Source organism: Varanus komodoensis, unplaced genomic scaffold (genome assembly GCF_004798865.1).
Source record: "Varanus komodoensis strain SLA01 unplaced genomic scaffold, ASM479886v1 scaffold4, whole genome shotgun sequence".
Classification (NCBI taxonomy): domain Eukaryota; kingdom Metazoa; phylum Chordata; class Lepidosauria; order Squamata; family Varanidae; genus Varanus; species Varanus komodoensis.
In genome coordinates, this window is record NW_025335941.1 from 13,096,066 (window position 1) to 13,116,858 (window position 20,793).

The 20,793-nt window shown below is 40.0% G+C and overlaps 1 protein-coding gene across 3 annotated transcripts in view; it reads right to left on the bottom strand.

Annotated features, from left to right (window-relative positions):
- The window catches only part of DYRK1A (dual specificity tyrosine phosphorylation regulated kinase 1A), a 143,544-nt gene that overhangs the window by 98,666 nt on the left and 24,085 nt on the right, over nucleotides 1–20,793 (bottom strand). For 2 of the 3 annotated variants that reach the window (XM_044441905.1, XM_044441906.1), the window contains exon 2: nucleotides 5,688–5,761. The exons of the other annotated variant lie outside the window; for it this stretch is intronic. In XM_044441905.1, the coding sequence (XP_044297840.1) occupies nucleotides 5,688–5,697 (10 nt within the window). In that variant the 5' untranslated portion in view covers nucleotides 5,698–5,761. The remainder of the gene's footprint in view (nucleotides 1–5,687; nucleotides 5,762–20,793) is intronic. 3 annotated transcript variants of the gene reach the window in all.

Below are 20,793 nucleotides of genomic sequence, written 5' to 3' on the forward strand. Positions count from 1 at the left end.
AGGGCAAGGGAGAAAGAGAAAGATACACCCAATTGAATGCAGAATTCCAGAGAATAGCTAGAAGAGATAAGAATGCCTTCTTAAATCAACAGTGCAAAGAAATAGAAGAAAACAATAGAATAGGGAGGACCAGAGATCTCTTCAAGAAAATTGGAGATATGAAGGGAACATTTCATGCAAAGATGGGCATGATAAAGGACCAAAATGGCAGGGACCTAACAGAGGCAAAAGAGATTAAGAAGATGTGGCAAGATTACAGAAGAACTATACAAGAAAGAGCTTAACATCCCTGATAACCACGATGGGGTGGTCACTGACCTTGAGCCAGACATCCTGGAATGTGAAGTCAAATGGGCCTTAGGAAGTCTGAGCAACAACAAAGCTAGTGGAGGTGACACTATTCCAGCTGAGCTATTCAAAATCTTAAAAGACGATGCAGTAAAAGTGCTACACTCAATATGTCAGCAAATTTGGAAAACTCAACAGTGGTCACAGGACTGGAAAAGGTCAGTTTACATTCTGATCCCAAAGAAGGGCAATGCCAAAGAATGTTCAAACTACCACACCAATGCACTCATTTCACACGCTAGCAAAGTTATGCTCAAAATCCTACAAGCTAAGCTCCAGCAGTATGTGGACCAAGAACTACCAGAAGTACAGGCAGGATTTCCAAGAGAGAGAGGAACTAGAGATCAAATTGCCAACATATGCTGGATCATGAAGAAAGCTAGGGAGTTCCAGAAAAACATCTACTTCTGCTTCGTTGACTATGCTAAAGCCTTTGATTGTGTGGATCACAACAAATTGTGGCAAGTTCTTAAAGAGATGGGAGTACTTGACCATCTTATTTGTCTCTTGAGAAACCTATATGCAGGTCAAGAAGCAACCGTGAGAACTGGGCACGGAACCACTGATTGGTTCAAAATTGAGAAAGGAGTTCGGCAAGGCTGTATACTGTCGCCCTGCCTATTTAACTTATATGCAGAGCACATCATGAGAAAGGCGAGCCTAGATGAATCACCAGTTGGAATTAAGATTGCCTGGAGAAATATCAACAACCTCAGATATGCAGATGATACCACTCTCATGGCAGAAAGTGAAGAGGAACTAAAGAGCCTCTTGATGTGGGTGAAGGAGGAGAGTGCAAAAGTTGGCTTGAAACTCAACATTAAGAAAACTAAGATCATGGCATCCGGTCCTATCACTTCCTGGCAAATAGATGGAGAAGAAATGGAGGTAGTGACAGATTTTATTTTCTTGGGCTCCAAGATCACCGCAGATGGCTACTGCAGCCAAGAAATTAAAAGACGCTTGCTCCTGGGGAGGAAAGCTATGGCAAATCTAGACAGCATACTAAAAAGCAGAGACATCACCCTGCCAACAAAAGTGTGTATAGTCAAGGCTATTTTCCCAATTGTAATGTATGGCTGTGAAAGCTGGACCGTAAGGAAGGCTGAGCGCCAAAGGATTGAGGCCTCTGAATTGTGGTGCAGGAGAAGACTCCTGCGAGACCCTTGGACCACAAGGCGATCAAACCGGACAGTACTAGAGGAGATCAACTCTGGCTGCTCTTTAAAAGGCCAGATACTGAAGATGAAACTCAAATACTTTGGCCACCTAATGAGAGGGAAGGACTTCCTGGAGGAGCCTAATGCTGGGAACAACAGATGGCAAAAGAAGGGGATGGCAGAGAATGAGGTGGCTAGATGGGGTCACTGGGGCAGTCAGCGTGAACTTAAGTGGACTCCGAGGGATGGTGGAGGACAGGAAGGCCTGGAGGAATGTTGTCCATGGGGTCGCAATGGGTCAGACATGACTTCACGACTAACAACAACAACAATCTCAAAGCCAAAGGATAACCTGTTTAAACAGAAAATTAATTCTCCTTCAACAAGGACATCCATTTGAGTCTACAGATGCTCCCCCATACTGCCAGTATCTGGTTTGCTCTGGAGCTCCATCTGGTGGCCAGCACCAGAAGCCCACCTCAGTATTCACAGGATCTGTCCCAGGCTCTGCTGCAGCTCTCAGTCTCCCGATGAGAGCCAGCTAGAGTTCCTGGGGGAAGAGCTATCTAAGTGCAACCTCTTCCATCCAGAACTTGCCTCTTGCACAGGCATCCTGTTTGCTGTAGTGCTTGCATCACACATACCCAAATCCTGCCTGTTTGCATCCTACCTCACTGCCTCACCCCAGCAATACAGGACTTCCTGCTAGCTGTGCTGTGATATGGCTCCTGCACCCTTGCTTAATTTGTGCAACATCTGGACCTTTGCTATGTATCCTGTCTTGCATGTTGTCTCAGCAATGCAGGGTTTCCCACTAGCTGTGATTCAGCTCCTGCATCTTGCCTGACCCCTTGCAGTTTATCTTGCCTTGCCATGCAATCTGTCCAGTTATCCTGTCTTCCTGGTCCTCAAGCCTTGGCCTGTTCATGACTATGATAGTCATGTTATGTACCTGGCTCCCTGCCCTGATGTGTACTTCTGGCTCCTGATCCTAGCCTCTTCTGTGACTATAACTTGGACCACTTCCTGAACCTTTTGGACTTGGGACTCTCCCTTGCCTGGTCCCAGTGCCTCTGTTCTATCTCATACCATTCACACCTTGGGTCACGACACATACTATAGTTCCCTGCATCCTTTTTAAAGGCCACCTACACTTCAAAAGGAGAACTCGGGACGGTACAAAGGCATGGAGTTAAGATGAATAGGCAGGAGAGCCCGACTTGTGCTTCTCTAACCCATTGTTGCAACCAGTAAGTACCAATCCTGGCATCCTGAAAATTCAAGGCACTTACTGACTTGGAAGTACATAGCAGTGAGACCAGGGGTGCCTGGTCCCAAAATGATGTGCACAGAACCACAGCTATAGAGCAGAAACAATTGCATCTCCCAGCCTGGTACCTTTTAACAACCCAATGGGTAACTACTAAGTTCACTCTTAATGATAATCCAACAATTTCCTTTGAGATACTATCGTATTCTACAGTGAGATTAGGTCCTTGGCTGGCTCCCCAACTCTTTCCACAGGAAAACTGCCAAAAGTATTCAGAAATTCATTGGATTCTATCAGTCTCCTGAAGTGGACCATCCAAAAGGTGAACTGCTGCCTTTTCCTTTGCCGTAGTCATATGGGACAGAGTTTCCATTAATTTGAAAGTCATTACAGAAAAGAGACCTGTGCAGCATATTAAAACTTTAACAGAATCTCTACTGAACAGCAATGTGTTAAAGAAACTTTCCAACACACAACTCTTCTATGCACATATTCAAAGCTTACTTTTCTTGTCATTGTTATATAACCTGCATGGTGAAAATATGATCAACACATTATAAAAAGAGATCTCTAAAAACTCCATAAGTTTTTGAGTACATGTCCATTTCATGGTCTCAACTCCTATGAATGCAGTTATAATCAATATTTTCCTAAGTATTCACAGGCCCTCTTTCACTCAGCTGTTCTCAGAAGTTTGCTTTTTGCTGGAAAGATGTTATGGATATTTCTCTCAAGCATCCACTGGCATGCCCAAACTGAAACAAAGGTTCAATATTTTACCTATGGCACATAAATTATCATAATCATTCTCATTTATAATTGCAATAAGGGCAAATCATACTTCCAAATTAACAAGTGTATCAAAAATATGGTCAACCTTTTTTGTGTTTATCCATAATGCACAATTGTGTTATGCCCCTACTTTAGCTTGGCCATGTTACCTTTCACCTTTAATATTTTTAAAGTGAAAGAGAAAGATGAAAAGTAATCCCAAAAGAGTAAGAGAGAAAATATGTTATGTGCATTCAATTCTTCAAGTGGTGATTAAATATGGGTCCCAACTCTGAAAATATTGAAGACTACAAGTATAAATTACATATACACAGAACTCTTCAGGATAACCAATATCAACCACAAAATTTTTTGATTATTTCCCAAAGTGCATGTGTCATCTTTCTCCTCATTGTTTTATGAGATGAAACTTAAGCTTCAGAAATCAAGATTCATAATTTTCATGGCTCTAAAAATTAATCTAAGGATTAGATCCTATGTTAGCCCTATTTAGAGTAGACCCAATGAAATGAATGAAATTTATGTTAAACTAACATTGGATGCAAACTACAGTTTACACATCTACAATTAGTATTTTAACACCCATAATATTCAGGACAAATAAATTATGAAATGTAATCATATTTAAAAAACAGTTATTTAAAATCTGTTTTAACTATCCTAGCTTCCCCTACTAATCCTTGGGTTTGTAATAGTCAGCCAGTGCTGAACATTCTTCAGCAGCTCCTTCACAGAACTATAATTTCAAGTCATCCTTGGAGAGTATCCCAAGTTGCCTTTGTGTCAGCAGCATATACCATTAATGTAATGGGGCTCAGGCTTCATAAAGGAATCAGAAACAAGTCAGCAGAGCTTTGCTGACCTGCCTCAATCCAGAAGTGAGCAGTACTGTTCATTTCCAGGGTTCTTTTATGAAATTTTACTAATTACAGAAGATCCCACTGGTGTGAAGGAATGAGTGAGGTTAGAATAGTGTCCCTTATTTAGCAACTGTAAATATTAAGATATCAAACTTATGTAAATATGTACAATAAGCATGCCAGAAATCAGGGCTTTTAACCATTAAGTAACATTTCAAAAATGATTATATTAATTCAACAAGAACTCATTTTATTTTCATCATAACTTACCACTTAAGAAAAAAGAAAGCCCTCAAAATCAACTCAGAAGTAACTTATGGCACATCAACGAAAAACTATCACTCACATAAAGGTGATTTAATACTAACTCAGCTAAAATAATTTTTCCAGTCATTTTCAAGATGTCACTCTTGCCACTTTAATACTTTTCTATCTATCGTATACTACTCTGGTAATTTTAAATAGCTTGCAAGTAAGTCCAAATAACTCCTTTTAATTCAATTCCTTAAGTTAAACATACCTGTAAATATTAAAAATACACACAAAAGGAAAAGCCTGGGTAGAAATGGGAAGGCAATATGGTACCTGTATGCATTTATGTGCATACAGGTACCATACAGGCATCCAGACACTTTTCTTGACAACCATCAAGATTCCTTGTCCTAACCTCCATTTTTAGAAGAAATTAACACATTTTCTTACTGGCAGCCAGGATTGCTATGAAATACATTTCTGTTGGTGGTGAACCCTGTACATTTAAACTAGCTGTTTAGTGTATTTGAGCTCAAACCTCACCTCTGCCTTGTACTCAAGTATACTGAGCAGTTAATATGTCCTTTGCCCTGGTGGGAAAGCCATGCTGGGGAGAAGCCCAAAGTAGTTTCTTAAATTGACAATCACACCCACAGGTCCAAAAAGGTATAGAAACATTCAGTGTTACGTTCCAGTTTTCCATTTGCAGGGAGTTGGAAGACATGGGAAAGCTTTCCAAACTGGCATACTTAATGTGTAGCCCAGAGTGGGATCTCATTCTATCATTTCATTCTGTTGCATATCCAGACACAGCCTATGATGGCATGTCTTCTCACACAAACTTGTTCAAGAAAAGCTTCCTTGTTTGGTCACCTAGTGCCACAGGTTAGCAAGAGACTAACTATTTGGACCTGAACTTTAATAAAATAAAAATAAGTGAAAGGTGAACACTGTTTATTCATATCTGCAACATTTTCTGTAAGTACTTTGAAAATTAGGAGTTACCTGTATGCATCGTCTTCTTTCAAATCTCATACCATCCTGTGGGGTTGGGGGAGGGGAGAGGCCAGCAGCAAACACTGTAAACATAAAGAAACACTAGTTATGCTATGTCAGGAAGCATGCTTGCTAACAGGACAGGAGCATAGGAGCGTTCCTTTTACTAGGTCATACTACTGGTCTATTTACCCCTGTACTGACTAATCTTACTGTCAGCAAGCCTCCAGAATTTCAAAATGAGTTCTTTTACATTATCCAAGATTGAACACTTATCTCCTGTGGAAGATCTAGATGTCCTGTCCACTTCTCATCAAAGATGGCAAAAGAAACTAGAAACCCACAGCTGTACTATGCACACAATCCTTTAAGGAGCCATGTGATCTTTCAGAGCTAGCAAATAAATGATGCTTGATCTGTAGTCCCAGATTTTTTTTTAGAGAAAATAAGAGGGTCTTTGCTCCACTGCTGTGAGACCAGTTTATGGAGGATGACAAACTGGGTATTTGTTAGCCTCTTTCCCTTTCAAAGGACAATGGAAGGAGAATCAGAAGGACTGAAGGAGCAACAAAGAAAGGCCATAATTCTGTTACCTAGGCATGACTGGGAGAGCCAGAGGATGCTCAATCCATTACCTCCCAGGTGATCTTTTAAACTGGCAATTCTAGGTATAGTGGTACCTTCTGCACACAAAGTTGTCTGACAACTGAACTCTAGTCCATATTCTGGAAATGTTCCACTGGAACTGTGCTTTACTACCAGTACTCCAGATCATTCATTTACTGTTATGTCTGACTTAGTATAACTGTCCAACCACCTAAAGTGTTTAAATATGATATGGCTAACACAGAGATACAACTAGAAACAATAATATGTGCATCAATCAGCACATAACATCTGAAAACCACTCGTCATATGTGAATTCTCTAAATCATGTTGAAGCTTCAATGTCAGCAACACATATTGTTCTCCTCACAATTAGACAATTAGGGGACTATTTTAAAAGTACAGTGTCCACATGGAGTTGCTTTCATATGGAAGAAAACCAATAATCTTCACATGGTAGCTACAATATTTGAGTTGCGATAAAAAGTAATCCCAATGCACTAATTCTCAAAATCTTTAGAACAGTCTTTTATATGTAAGTCATTCATTCAGAAGGATTATTTATGTTTCTGTGAATAGTATAACTTTTCTACACTGTTTCTCTATCTACTTCCCATGTCTGCTTACCAGACTGTGGATCTAGCACATTCCTTTGTTATGAGAACAGATTTTCCCTTAGTCTAAAATCCTGACTAAACCATATCAACTTATGATCTAAAGTTCACCTTGATCATACCTCAACTAATACAGTTGGTAGCTCATCTGACATACAGGACAGAATTATAAACAGAACAATGCAAACAGATTTGTACTAATAAATATTTTATATGCTCCTCCTACTGACACCTTTTCTAATACACTAATAACTCAGTCACAGAAATCAACTATACTCTGCACCTATTAAAATGAGAACACATGATTTGTTAGACGTATCAATGGCTAGTCTAAAGCTACCTTTAAGTATACTATAAATTATGAGATACAACAAGTTAGCTGATTGATGAGTCCTTCTAAGCAGGAGTGAGGACATAGTTCATTCATTCTATATTTTCTTTTCTAAACAAAAATGAACAAGCATGCTACGTATTAAAATATACGATGCAAAAAATAAAGCAGTGTGTTTGCATAAGTGAGAATCTACTGACTAAAACTAACACTTTTGCTAGAAGGATGAAATTGTACAATTTTCTTATTTCACTCTTAGAACAGTGGTGGTAGTTCTTCAGATGTCCCAGGATAAAATAAGTAAGTTATTGCCTTGTATTGAACATGGGTAAAAAAATTCCATGTAAAGTGTATGTCACTTTCTTGAAATTCTGAATGTTTACAGTGACTAAACACAGTGAAAGACACCTGTTTTAACCAAGTGTTCGGCTGATTTTTTTAGACTCACATTTTAGTTTCTGTTAACTAAAGTTGCTGAAACATATTACAGTGCATTCCAGATCAACTTCAAAGTATTAGTTATGATAACAAATATGAAAATGAATTTAGAAAAACCATATTCTATTCTTTGTGAGCTGCCCCGAGGCTTTGTTGCGATGGGGGCGGCATAGAAATGTTTTAAATAAATCAATATGCCAGAGGTGGACAAACCAAGGCTCATGAGCTGGAGAAAGCTCTTTGAGTTTATTTAATACTTCGCTGCTCACTGCCCATGGATGTCCACTTGCCATTGCCCACATGCACCTGCTTGCTGCTGCTGTTCCCAGGTGCTCACTTGCATCTCTCAAACATCTGGTATTTACCATATGTGGCTCTTCCATTGAGTAAGTATGGCCACCCCTGCCATATGCTGTATTAATGATACTGATTAAAGTTCTCTTCCATTAAATGAGTCATATTGCCTCTGTTTATACAATCCAAGATGCTTTATGAAATTTCACATAGCCCATTAGAGAAGAAAGTACTGAAAATAAAACATGTACATGTAAAACATGTACAAACAGGGTGACAATGAGTGACAAGTGTAGAGAGGTGAAGGACCAAGACAAAACTGGAAAAATGGGAGCAGAAGGAATGTATTTTTTCTACTGATTTCCAGTTTGGAAAATTCCAACAGTGTAGATTAAGAAACTGTGTTTGGATTATTCCTATGAAATAAGAAAACTTCTATGTAAAGGGATATAACATTGACTACAGTGGTACTCGTACTTTGACCTTAATTCATTTCAGGAGTCTGTTTGAACTCTGAATTGTTCCAAGTCCAAAGCCACTTACCCCATTAGAAATAATGGAAAGTGATTTAATTCGTTCCCAAACTCTAAACAACACCCATTTCTGTAAATTTAAAACAGCAAATATGGCCTCCTGAAACGAATTCAGTTCGAGGTTATATACGAGGTGTGATTAAAAAATATGGTGAATGTTTAAATAAAATTTTAAAATTACAGTAAAAGACAAATTGCCATTAATCCCCTCAAAATACAGTGCTACCTCAGCTCATGAACGCCTCTGTTCATGACCAAATCGGATCACAAACAAAACTTTCATAAAAATTTTGACTCAGGTCGTGACCTCTGCATTGGGTGGCAATTGCAATCGTGGCCATCTCCTCCCACCCAAGTGGGGAGATGGCTGTGATCGTGCTGGGGGGGGAGCTAGCCGAGATCGCCCCCGTCTTTCCTCCAGGGGTGTGATCTCGGCCATCTCCCCCCCTGCATGATTGCGCCCGTCTCCCCCCCTCAGTGCGCCTGCATTTGCACCTGTCTCTCCAGAGCGCCCGCATTCGCGCCTGTTTCCCCAGCTCCAGCATGCTGCGGAAGCATGCAGGGATGATGGGTGTGTGCAGGGATGATGGGCGTGATAGTGGTCATGCTGGGGGGGGCGGGGAGATGGCCGTGCTCGTGCTCGGGGGGGGGGGGGGGAGATGGCCGCGATCTTTGTTGTCACTTTGCTTTACATTTTTCTGATTAAAAAAATAGTTACAGAATGGATTAACCTTATTTACATTGAACCTTATGGGGAAATTTAACTTGGCTCACGACAAATTGGGTCACGACCAGAGTCCTAGAATGGATTAAGTTTGTGAGCCAAGGTACCACTGTAATCCCCCTCACTTTGAACATACTTACCCCAGCACTGTCCTGCCTGCTGTGACATCCTGAATTGATTCAAGATGAATCGATTCTAGTGAAGATGAGACTAATCAATTCTAAGACTAATTGATTCAGGACATCAAGGCTTTTTTTTCAACTTGGGCATACAACCGGTGACATTTCTGCTGCGACCACATTTTTTTCACTTTGCTTGCAGTTTGAACTTAGAAGCATTGTTCGAACTACAGAGCAATTTTACTTTGACTCTAAAGTTTGAACTCTGAATAATTCAAAGTTAGAGTCATTCGAACTACTAGGCATCACTGTACTTTGAAGCCATAGGGTAGGGGATGGTTCTACGATCTTTAAGTTATCCAACATAGTAATTTTCTTCCATGTCTTATCAACATTGTTGTTCGAATGTACAGTGGTACCTTGGTTCACAAACACCTCAGTTCACAAGCAAATTGGGTCACGAACATAAATTTTGGCAAAATTTTGCCTCCATTCATGAACTCCACATCGGGTGATGACCATAATCACGGCCATGTTCCCGCATGAACCCAATCATGATCGCAGTCATCTTCCCCATATGAACACTCCAAACAATAACCTTCTCCCCACCCACCACAAGGGGGAGCCATGAGGGTACACTCACCTCAGTTGAGGCCTTCCCAGCTCCTCGCCACCACCCCACTTCTGAGCCGAAGGAAGGTCCTCTTTGCAGGCGCTTGCCCAGCTCTGGGAGGGGGAGCAGGAGGCCAGAGCGGTGAGCATGGGGCGGCTCCCCCAGCCGGGAGAGGGCTGCAAGGAAGGAGGTAAGGGCTGCTTTCTGCAGGCCAAGGGGAGGCGATGGGACCATGGTCAGCCAAGAGAGGCGCCTCCCGCCTCTCCCTGTGGGGAGCAGCATGGCAGCCGCTCGGCAGCGGCAGCTTGCCCTGAGAAGACCACGGCAGAGGCACAGAAGCTGAGGCCCCACTCCCACTCCACCTCAGCCCGTTCACCCACGGGCTCAGTGAGGCAGCCACGATTTGGCCCTCAACCCGGGGATGTGGCTCATATTTTTGTGTTTTTTAAAGTATTTATTTATTTAAAGCTTTTATATGTCATCCTTTATGTATAACATAAAGTTATGGTTCAGAATGGATTAATCTTATTTACATTCAACCTTATGGAGAAGTTTGACTTGGTCCGCAACCAATTCAGGTCACGAACAGAATCGTGGAACGAATTAAGTTTGTAAAAGAGGTACCACTGTATCTTCTACTGAGGGACATTTAGAGATGTTCCATGCTCAGTTTCCCGATATGTGATGAGAGTCATCACATCATAATTCTGTAAAGAAAATGTATGTTCTTGGCTGTTGGATTCTGTTCTAAAGAGTCCTCCACTTGGGACTGTTCTGATTCAATGTTGTAGCAATTAATGGATGTCATTCTGAGATCTATAGGCAAGAGGAGTACTACATATTCTCCCATTGCTGCAACAAAATATGAAAAAGAATAATATACGTGTTATCTCACCTATGTACCTCACCTAAAGAAAACAATTTACTTCCGGATACTGTACATGTTGCATCTGGAAAAGAATGTAGGACTGAAGAAAAAAGATACTGGAATGCATTGATGCATTGTTAAAAATGTTTCAGCAGTGAGATAGTTCTACTTACAGTTTTTAATATTCTTGTTCCATAAAGGAAGAAATCTTAGAGAACTTTGACTGCTGGAGAATTTGTAAGACATCCCCAAATCACAGTTAACAAAAATAAAGGGTTTTTAAAAAATTTATGGGTCCACAAATGTCATTCTCCCACCAAATGACCAAAAACACACACAACCACCCAGTAGTGCAATTTCAGTTAAAAATTCCTCAGAATGAGGAATGAAAAACAACTTTTGCAAAGCATCCTTTAATGGCTGTTTAGAAAGCATTCTTATTCAAGATAGGCAATCAGGCAGGTAGATATTTACCAGCTTATGAGGAGACATTTGTTTCATTTTCATTAATACATGAAATAATTAATAAAAACTAAGCAGTATTATTATCCTATAAGATTATGTTTTTTAAAAAAGATGGCAAGTGAAATGTTTTCAAGTGACTACAGCGTCCTATACCAGAAAGGTGTTGCAAGTGTGGAATTAAATTGCAGTGATACAAGAAGAAAATACAAAGACATAGGAACTAAGTAACTCTATTATGCCTATACTGAAATAGTTTAAATCAATAGATAATAAGCAAGCACAACATGCTTATTACAATATAGGCTTACTTCAATAGTTATATGAAAAGTAGCATGAAACGTGCTCTGGATTAAGATCACTTGCAGAAATCATAATCCCAGCAATAGGTTTGCACTTAGTTATCTGAACACTTGCCCAGAGGAAATGGCAATTACTGAATCACTATGGATTTTGTTCTCTAATACTTTAAATACTAATGCTACAATATAAGCACATGCAACCATAATAGTACCAATTTTATTTTTAGCACAGAAATGCTACTGAACTCATACATACTGCTGTTTCAAACCTCAAGTGCTACAAAAGTACCATGCACAACTATAAAAGTGCCTTCTTTCAATTCTGGGGTGCCTTACTTCAGGTCACTAGAAATCCTGCTCCTTGAAAGCTTCTCTTGTTGTTTTCTTAGCTGGGAGACGCTGAGAATAAGACCCCAGGTATTATGGCTGCTATTTGCATGTAATGCTAACCCAGTTTTCTTTGCACAGGAACGTATCTTCTTTTTCTCCAGAAAGTGTGTGTGTGTGTGTGTGTTCTGCCAATTTTTGCTGGCACAGATAGTATACCGTGCTTTCCAGACTTTCAGTCCACCTTAAAACTTTTGCAAGTGTCTTGAGCAAGTTGTCACCTCTTTCCTTGATCACTTCAATTATGGCCCTTGTGCTCCTTTCTTGTAGGATCACACAACTTTCATATTCTCCAATAACACCGTCACAAATAATACAGTGCTCAGCATCCATCTTTGTGAAATTTATTGTATTATTAAAGCAGAAATAATAGCTGCATTAGTGACATTAGTTCACGGCCAACATTTTGTGTTTTAAATTAAAACATATGGAAATAACTCATAGAATTGATATCAATAATTGCAAAAAGTAGACAGCATCAGAAAAACAGCCCTTCTCCAGGATGAGGGCTCCAGATGTTTTAGAAACAGAAACACAGCAAGTCAGAAGGGAACTCCTGGGCCATCTACTGTGACCCCTAGCTCCAGCTGGCTCCACTCATGTAATCCCCAACATATGGTTGTCCAATCTTTTCTTGAACATCCACACTGATGGGATCCCCACCACCTCCCATGGAAGCCCATTCCATATCCTAGGAGTCCTAACCGTCAGGAAGTATTACCTGACATCCAACCTGAAACCTGCTTCCTTGAGCTTTGCCCCATTGTATTGCATCCTTTCCTCAACTGCAGGTGAGAACAGGTCCTGAACCAGGTATTCACAAAAACAGAATAATGTTTGGGGTAGAATTAGTTTACACTCAACATCTATGTCAGTAAGACTACCTGACATTTACTGGCCCAATTACACCTCACAAATCAGTCAGCCAATCATATACTGATACACACTGGCACCTATTTCAAGTTAAGCAATGACCACACCAGAATTAGAGTAAAACACATTTTTTGCTGCTAAATTATTCCTAGCATTACAAATCTAAGTGATTCTAATTAAGTAATGATTGAACTATATACAATACAAATTACAAGAAAGGAAGAGTTGTATAATTTGTCCTGTGTTCTGTGCTTTTCTGGTTAGATGTTGTAACAGTCAATGAATATAGCTGTAAAACCCACATGAAAAAAACACAGTAGATCCTACCCCCACTGCTAACAGTAGTAGCAGCAGCAGCAATAAATCAATGACTGTATCCACAACTCTGAACATAAGCAGGAATGCAATTTTCAGGATATTTTTCTGCAACTAGAAAAAGGACTTTTGCACAAATCTTCACATAAATGTACAACTGTGGAAATGCTCACTCATGCAAATATATACTTGGATAAACCCGTCCAAATCTACATTTTTACCTACTGGAGAGATGAGGGTTTTAGTACTGAAAAGGGGGCATTTTTCCAAGTTAGGAAAAGTTATGCACTTTTTAAAAATACACATTTTTGCCAAACAAAAAATAGTTGTTCATGTTTGGGAACCCAAAAGAGGCAAAACAACTTCAAGGAAGAATTCTGATAACCTCAATGAGTCCAAATATTGCATGTTTGTCCATTCCTATACTTGATATTCCTAGATAAACCAAGTGACATTTGATCTATAGACAGTGTTTAAAATATTTTATATCCTCCCTGCATCCCCATCCAGAGAGTCACTAAATCTGGAGCTTTTTAACGTCTTCAAGATTTCAAGAACTTTTACATCTCTATACTTATCCTGCATAGGTTATGCAAGATGCAACATACTACCATGTCAACTACAAGTCATTTTCCATGTCCAAAAGTTTATAAAAGGGCTTCCACCTCCCTTTCAGTCATCCCAGCTCTGTTTCTACTGGTAGCCACTGGCAATCTTCCCCTACTGTAGTACTAATTGTAGATGTTCTCCTTAAGCATTTCCAGAAAATAGTATGGAACCAAGAGCTGGCCTTACAATGTGAAAGTTTGACCTCTGAGAATGAGTGGACACACAGGAATTCTGTGGTCTATGATAGGTGGTCCAGTGAAGAAGTTTAAAGCCCTGTCTTAGCTGTCATCTGACTGTCTTACTGCCAAGGAATATTGGCTTTAACCTGACTCACATTCCTGAACCTTACATTAGCATCAACCATCAACAGTGGTACCATCATGCAGAAATGTCTATGGTTATAGTACAGTTTTTAGGTTCTAGGATCCAGATGTGATGGAAGTCCAGTGTACTTACAGTCCAGGAAAAATCTGACGTCTTAGAAACCCTGTAGTACTCATCACAGTGAAGCCCCGGAGACCATCCTCCATTCCCATTCCAATCTTGTGAATTGTGCATGTGCTGGCATCTTCTAAACATCTTACTACACTGCAGAGTTTGTATTTTGCAAGAGTAATGATGGTTAGGATGAAAAACAAGAAACTTAGTTTTCAGGCTTTCTATACTGTGTCCATAGACTGTGCTTCCCATTTGGGTGTTAAGCAATAAGCCAGATTTTTAACATGGTATAAAAACAATGACAAACAAACAAAATCTTAAACTGAAATCTGCCCATAACTTGGAACAAGAAACTTATAGTTTGTCACTGGCAATGTTAGGGCAGAACTACTCTGAGCCAGCGTGGTGACCAGAGCACTGGACTGGGAATCTGGGAGATCCAGGTGCAGTCCCTACTTATCCTTGAAGTTCAATGGGTGACTTCAGACCAGTCGCAGACTTTCTGCCTAGCCTACTTCACAAGGGTGTTGCTATTGTTAGAACAAAATGAAGAAAAGAAGAAACCTGTACATCCCAAACTGCTTAACCCTAAGACAAAGAGGGTCAAGTAATATATAACTGACTCTATTGGCAGAAAGCATTACTGGTATTATCAGTTCAAAGCATCCAATACACGGCATGGCTTGAGCCATGGTGGACTACAGTGCATGCCAGCAGTCATTTTGTGCATTCAAGTCTAGCATATCATATTGTCTAAACCCAAGTGTGAATGTTAATGACCTCTTGTAAAACCCATGGCCTGTTCTATGGTTATACAAGGGTTATCTAATCTTTGTACAACCCATGGTGTCTGGTTTTAGACTATGTAAGCCACAACTGCAGCTTGAATATTCAAAACTGCCCAGCACATGACACAGTCCACCACAGTTTGGACAAGACATGGTGAGCTGAGGTAATTGTGTAAAACAGGTCACTCTGTCTTGGCTATCTAGCTCTTGCCAGCAAGTTGTTATAGACAAGATGGAGAGTATAAGCTAAAGTGATTGCTTGGCTGTAAGATCCCAGAAAGGAGGGCGGCTTTATCTTTCGAGAATGAATTTCCCTATTTTAAAAAAAAAAAAAAAACCACTCCAATTTATGTAATATTGTTACATCCCCACATCACAAACCTTTTTCTAAATTAAAAATAAATAAGTTTTATTCTATATAAACAAATTCAATAAATACAACAGTATTTATTATTATTTATTCATTAACTTTGTATATTTGTACAGTTGTTGTTAGTTGCAAAATTGCATCCGACCCATCGCAACTCCATGGATAAAATTCCTCCAGGCATATTTGTACTACACCCTTCAATATAATAATTTCTATGACAGTGTACAAAAAAATAGGACACAATGAAATCAAGAAAGCCTAAATAAATATTCATTTCAAGAAAGCCTAAACTGTGTGTCATATCACAATCTGCCTTTAAACAAAATGCTCTTCCTAAAAATGTTATTTGGGCTAAACATATTAAAGCAATACTTTATTACATATTTTGAGCTAGCCTAGTAAAGGCCTTTTCAAAATAGTTATAGTCAGCCAAGACACACAAGGATAATTTTGTTTTCCCCTCCAAAATGCTCCACCTTGCACTTAATAACTTTGAATCTAATCTGGAATTCTCTTGTCCAGTTATTCTATTTACAGATATTTCTTGAAGTTCTTCACCATCTGCTTTGGACATTTATTACCTTGCCTAATTTGCTGAATCTGCAAAACTGGCTATTCCAGTATTCATTCAATGTGAGTTATTTTAAAAACACTGATCCGACTGTTTACCTTTTTCCCATTATAGAACTATAAATTCTTGTTATTCTTTGCTTCCTGTTCCATAGTAGCTAGGTTTTTGTCAAAGGCCTTTTGTTTGTGAATTTGTTGGATATGAATTCTGTGTGCAAAAGACTTTCTGATTCTTCCTCAGAATACCTACAAGGAACCTTGATTATTCTAAGAATAATTTGAGTGTGCAGTATGAGAAGCTTCAAGGAATATGAAATAACCCAATACTTTTGCTGCAACATAAGCTGTAGAACACAACCTGTTCTTCTTGAACTTGTATTGTAAATTTACATTTCATTTTGCAAAGTTTGCACTCTTTCCATTTTCTGAATTTGGACAAAATCAGAAGTCCAGAAGCATGCTTGCCATAGCCAACATGGCAACCAAGAGTGTAATTTTACTGATCAAAATTGGAGTGCCATTTTAAACTGGGTGATCCCACTATTTTTAATTGTTATGCTCCCTCCTCGATTTTTTAACTGTCAGTATTCCTTCTATTAATTACTAAAATTCATTACAAGATTGGCACCTGCTGCCTTTCATACTACCAAGATTGCAACTGACTGAGCAGGAACAGGCAGCATTTTAAAAACTCTTTTTTACTTTCTACTTCTGTTTATTATTATCATTTTCATTTCTCTATCACACAATAGCCTAATCTCTCTCTGAATTGTTCAAAACAATTAATCTGCTTTACCCTGTGTATCTCTTATCACTTCACTGTGCATCTCCTGCTCTGTAGAGTGCTTTTCTATTCCCAGCTGCATGCCCTAGGAATTTGTGGTTAGTTGAAATTATCAATATCCTGCATGTTTTAAACTTTTAAAATTCCACTGCCCTTGAATTAGTCCAGGAAATCACACTGGCATAACAGGATGTGAGCAGTACTTACTGCCCTGGCAAGATTTGCCAGATGTGTTATTTATTTATTTATTAAAACATTTTTAAGATGTGTTAAAACGGTTTGCAAGTAATGACAAGCTAGGGTATGCATTGTTAAATCCTGAGATGTCATTATGTGTGAACCCTGAACAATGGGTCAACTACGGGCTGTTATCCATGAGCAACTCAGGAAGAAAACCCTTATTTAGATGTTGGATTGTGGACACTAGGTTGTTTTAACAAAGACATTTCAGTGCACAGGAAATTCACTATCTGGAGATATCCTAGAGATATTTTATTTTCTACAAAGGCACCTATGCAGGAAGAATTATATACATCTGACATACATCAATAACTGATTATAATAGCAGTGCAACATACAGATAACCAAAATAAAAGATTTATCTATCCATTTTCTTGCTAGTAAAATAAAATGGGAAATGTTCACAAAACATCCACTAACTATATTTTTCTGCAGAACATTTTCCACATTTAGAATACCACCATTTCATGAACTTAATTAGTAACATTCTGCATTATCACAATACAAGTCCAATGGACAACCAGAATGGATGTACTGTACTAGTGGGGAGCAAGAATTCTTGGGAGTTGTGCACTCAGAAGCCACAGACAGTTTTCCTTGCAAAGCATTTTTTATTGACCCCAAAAGCACAAAACACCCAGAATGAATCTCTGACCATACACAGAGCAGCTTGCTGAAACCGATCAAGTAATCCCCTCCAGAAACTACTTATGAGCATGCCTGGGCTCCATCCCTTCAGGAGGGGCCCTCTGAAGTCAAGTATGCCTCCTCCCCATGTACCAATCCTCTAATTCAGGGGTCTCAAACTTGCGGCCCACAGGCCAATTTCCAGGACAGGCGGGGCACGGGGGAGGGGCCCTATGGCCTTCAAAGCACCGGCGGTGCCCGGGCTGGCCATGGGATGAGCGGCCCACCACCACCACGGTGGTGGAATACTTGATGCGGCCCAGCCTCACCCAGACTCTACTTCCAGCGGCCCCCAGGTAAGTTGAGTTTGAGACCCCTGCTCTAACTGGACCACCTTCCTCTGCTGGCAACATAACAGGAGCCATGCTCACCTCGCCTGAGTAACTCCCCTGCTCTCTTTCTGCCAATTGAACATCTTGGTTATCCTCAAAGACTGCCTGTCCACCTGGGAAGACTGGCCTTGAGTTAAGCATCTCTGCTTTTCTCATCTCAGTGTCTCAGACTGGCCCACATTCCCAGTTCTGCTTCACATTCCAAATTCAATTCCTCTGAAGTTCAGTCAGCAGTCCTTGAGAGCAAGCACCCAGAGCAGCCAACTTTCTTATTCCCAACATCACTACCACTCATGTCTAAATTCCTATTTCCAGATGACTATCCCTAGAAAACATAGAAACACACATCCAACCCAAAATTATAATGCTCAAGTGAAGAACACTTAATATAAATCAGGAGTGGGTTTTGTGTGGCTCTGTTGAGCCACCTAGAGTGTGAATCTCTTCAGATCTTGTAGTCAAAATAGAATCCTGGTCTCAAAATTATTTTGTTTGAAGTGTACAGCAGAACCCCTGTATCTGCTGTCCCAATTACCTCCCAATTACCTCAATTTCACTTAACCAAAGTTGATCATCAGCCCTCCATAATCATGGGGGTTAGGGGTGCAGGACCCCCAAGAAAGTGGAAAAACCACAAATATCTCTAAGAAACTATGCAATCTGGGGACGCCAAGCTCTTTGGGTAGTAGCCAACCTCACAAACATGTCTTGTCTCTTGGTGGGCATGAAGACTGTAGAGATATTCATGGTTGTCCTCCAGGGATATTTGAGTTTTTCGACTTTTGCAGGGATCCTGCACCCCTAACCGCCACAAATATAGTGTTCACTACTATCCACAGTTTCAGGCAGTTTCAGTTTGCTAGGGGAACTGGAACCTAACCCTGTGGATATGGGGGCCCTGCCGTATTTATTCTTTTGTATGTTCCAGCTAGTAGATCAGATATTTTTAGCAAACAACAAATCATTTCCCACATGCCCTAGGTCTACTATCCTGATAAAAGGGAACTGTATGCTACTGTCCTGTCTTAGTGCTCTATAAAAATGATTTCCACCTAAAGGTTTGAGCTGTTTGATGAAAAAGTTCAAATCATATTAAATGCATATTAATCCCTCTTCTCTCCAAAAACAAATGTTTCAGATTACTTCTTTAGGAAACTGAAAAATATTTCATATATTTATATATGATGGAAAATTATAATGTACTTTTTGTTTTTGTTTATTACATATTGACTAAATAGGCATGCTAAATCAGATCATCTAAATTTAGAACAGAGGCAAGCAACCTGATGCTCTCAATATGTTTGGGGTAAATCACATAAACGCCAAAAGTATGCCCAGTGGTCAGGGATCATGGGGGTTGCAGTCCAAAACATATGAAGGGTATGTAGGTTGCTTTCCTCAGATTGAGAAAATTGAAACTCCATCTCTGCAACAACTATATAAATACAAGTTATTCATATAAACTGCTGCCAAAATTGTATAAAACTTAAATAATAATGAAGTACAACATCTGAAGTACTGCTTGTTTCTGAGAGGGAACTTTAAAAAAATGGCCAAATTACAATCTGGCAAAGGTCTCAGGGGTTGTATTCCATCTGGGCAAGATATACTGGGCAGAGCCAAAGGCAGCAAAGGTAGAGCCAAAATGCAATTCTTACCAGTTTTGAGTTTACTTGGAAGTAAGCAGGACAACCCCATGCATATCTATACGCAAGTCTATAGCAATTAATTGCACAGTAGAATTTTCAAAACAGCATCCCAAAAATCAAGCCTTTGTAGTCTATTAAGAAGCAAGCGATGAGCAGCGTATCTAATCACAAATAAGCAAATGAGGCTCACAAGTAAGTAGTACTCAATCACTTCAGCTTCTTCTTCAGACTGCCATCTTTTCCCAGCAACTGATCACAGAAAACAGCTTTCTCCAGCAGAGCACAGAGGATATAAGAGCTTTTTCCTGCTGGGAGAGGAGGCAGAGCCTCAGAAAAATGATGGTTTGTCAGATGGGAGAAACTTTCAGCCAGTGGTCTGAAGATTCCCCAAGCCTGCGGTAGAAAAACAAACTAATACCTATTTAGAGTATTCATAGGCTAAAAGAATCTGCAAGTCTTACAAAGTTAGTAGAGGCATACAATATAAATTGAGCTTCAAACAGATGAGTCAATATGTACAGAGAATGGATCCACTCTAGCACGTGATTTCTAGAAGGAGTAAATACAATTATTTTATTTATTATTTATTGATCACACTTTTATGGCTACCTGTCTATTCAAAATTCTGGCAGTTCGTCAGGGACACCTTCAGCCAATGATTTATGTCCTGAATACTACACTGTATGAGTTCCACACCTGTTTACCTTTATTTATTTGTCAAAGCTCCAGTTCAGGGGTCCTTGAACTTTTTCAACAGGGGGCCAGTTGAAAGGTGGTGGCGACGGGCATGTGAATGGCGAGGAGGCGGGCGCATGCATGGCGAGGTGGCAGCAGGCACAGACCAGTGAGGCAGCAGCAGCGGTGGGCACAGGCACAGCGAGGCGGCAGGGGCAGAAAGGCAGCGGTGGGCGTGGCACAGCGAGTCCAAAACCTCTGAGGTAGGCCAGATAAATGGGCATGGCAGGCCGGATCCGGCCCAGGGGCCATAGTTGAGGACCCATGTTCTATTTCACTGTCTGACATAGCCTACCCAAGTATACCTTTAAACACTCCTACACTTAAAGATGGTTAACAGGTATTGCACTACACTGCTGGGAATGAGAGGTGCCTTTATTAGAAAGACATCAGTGTTATCATTTCCCAGCAGTTGAGTAACCAACATTTTATAT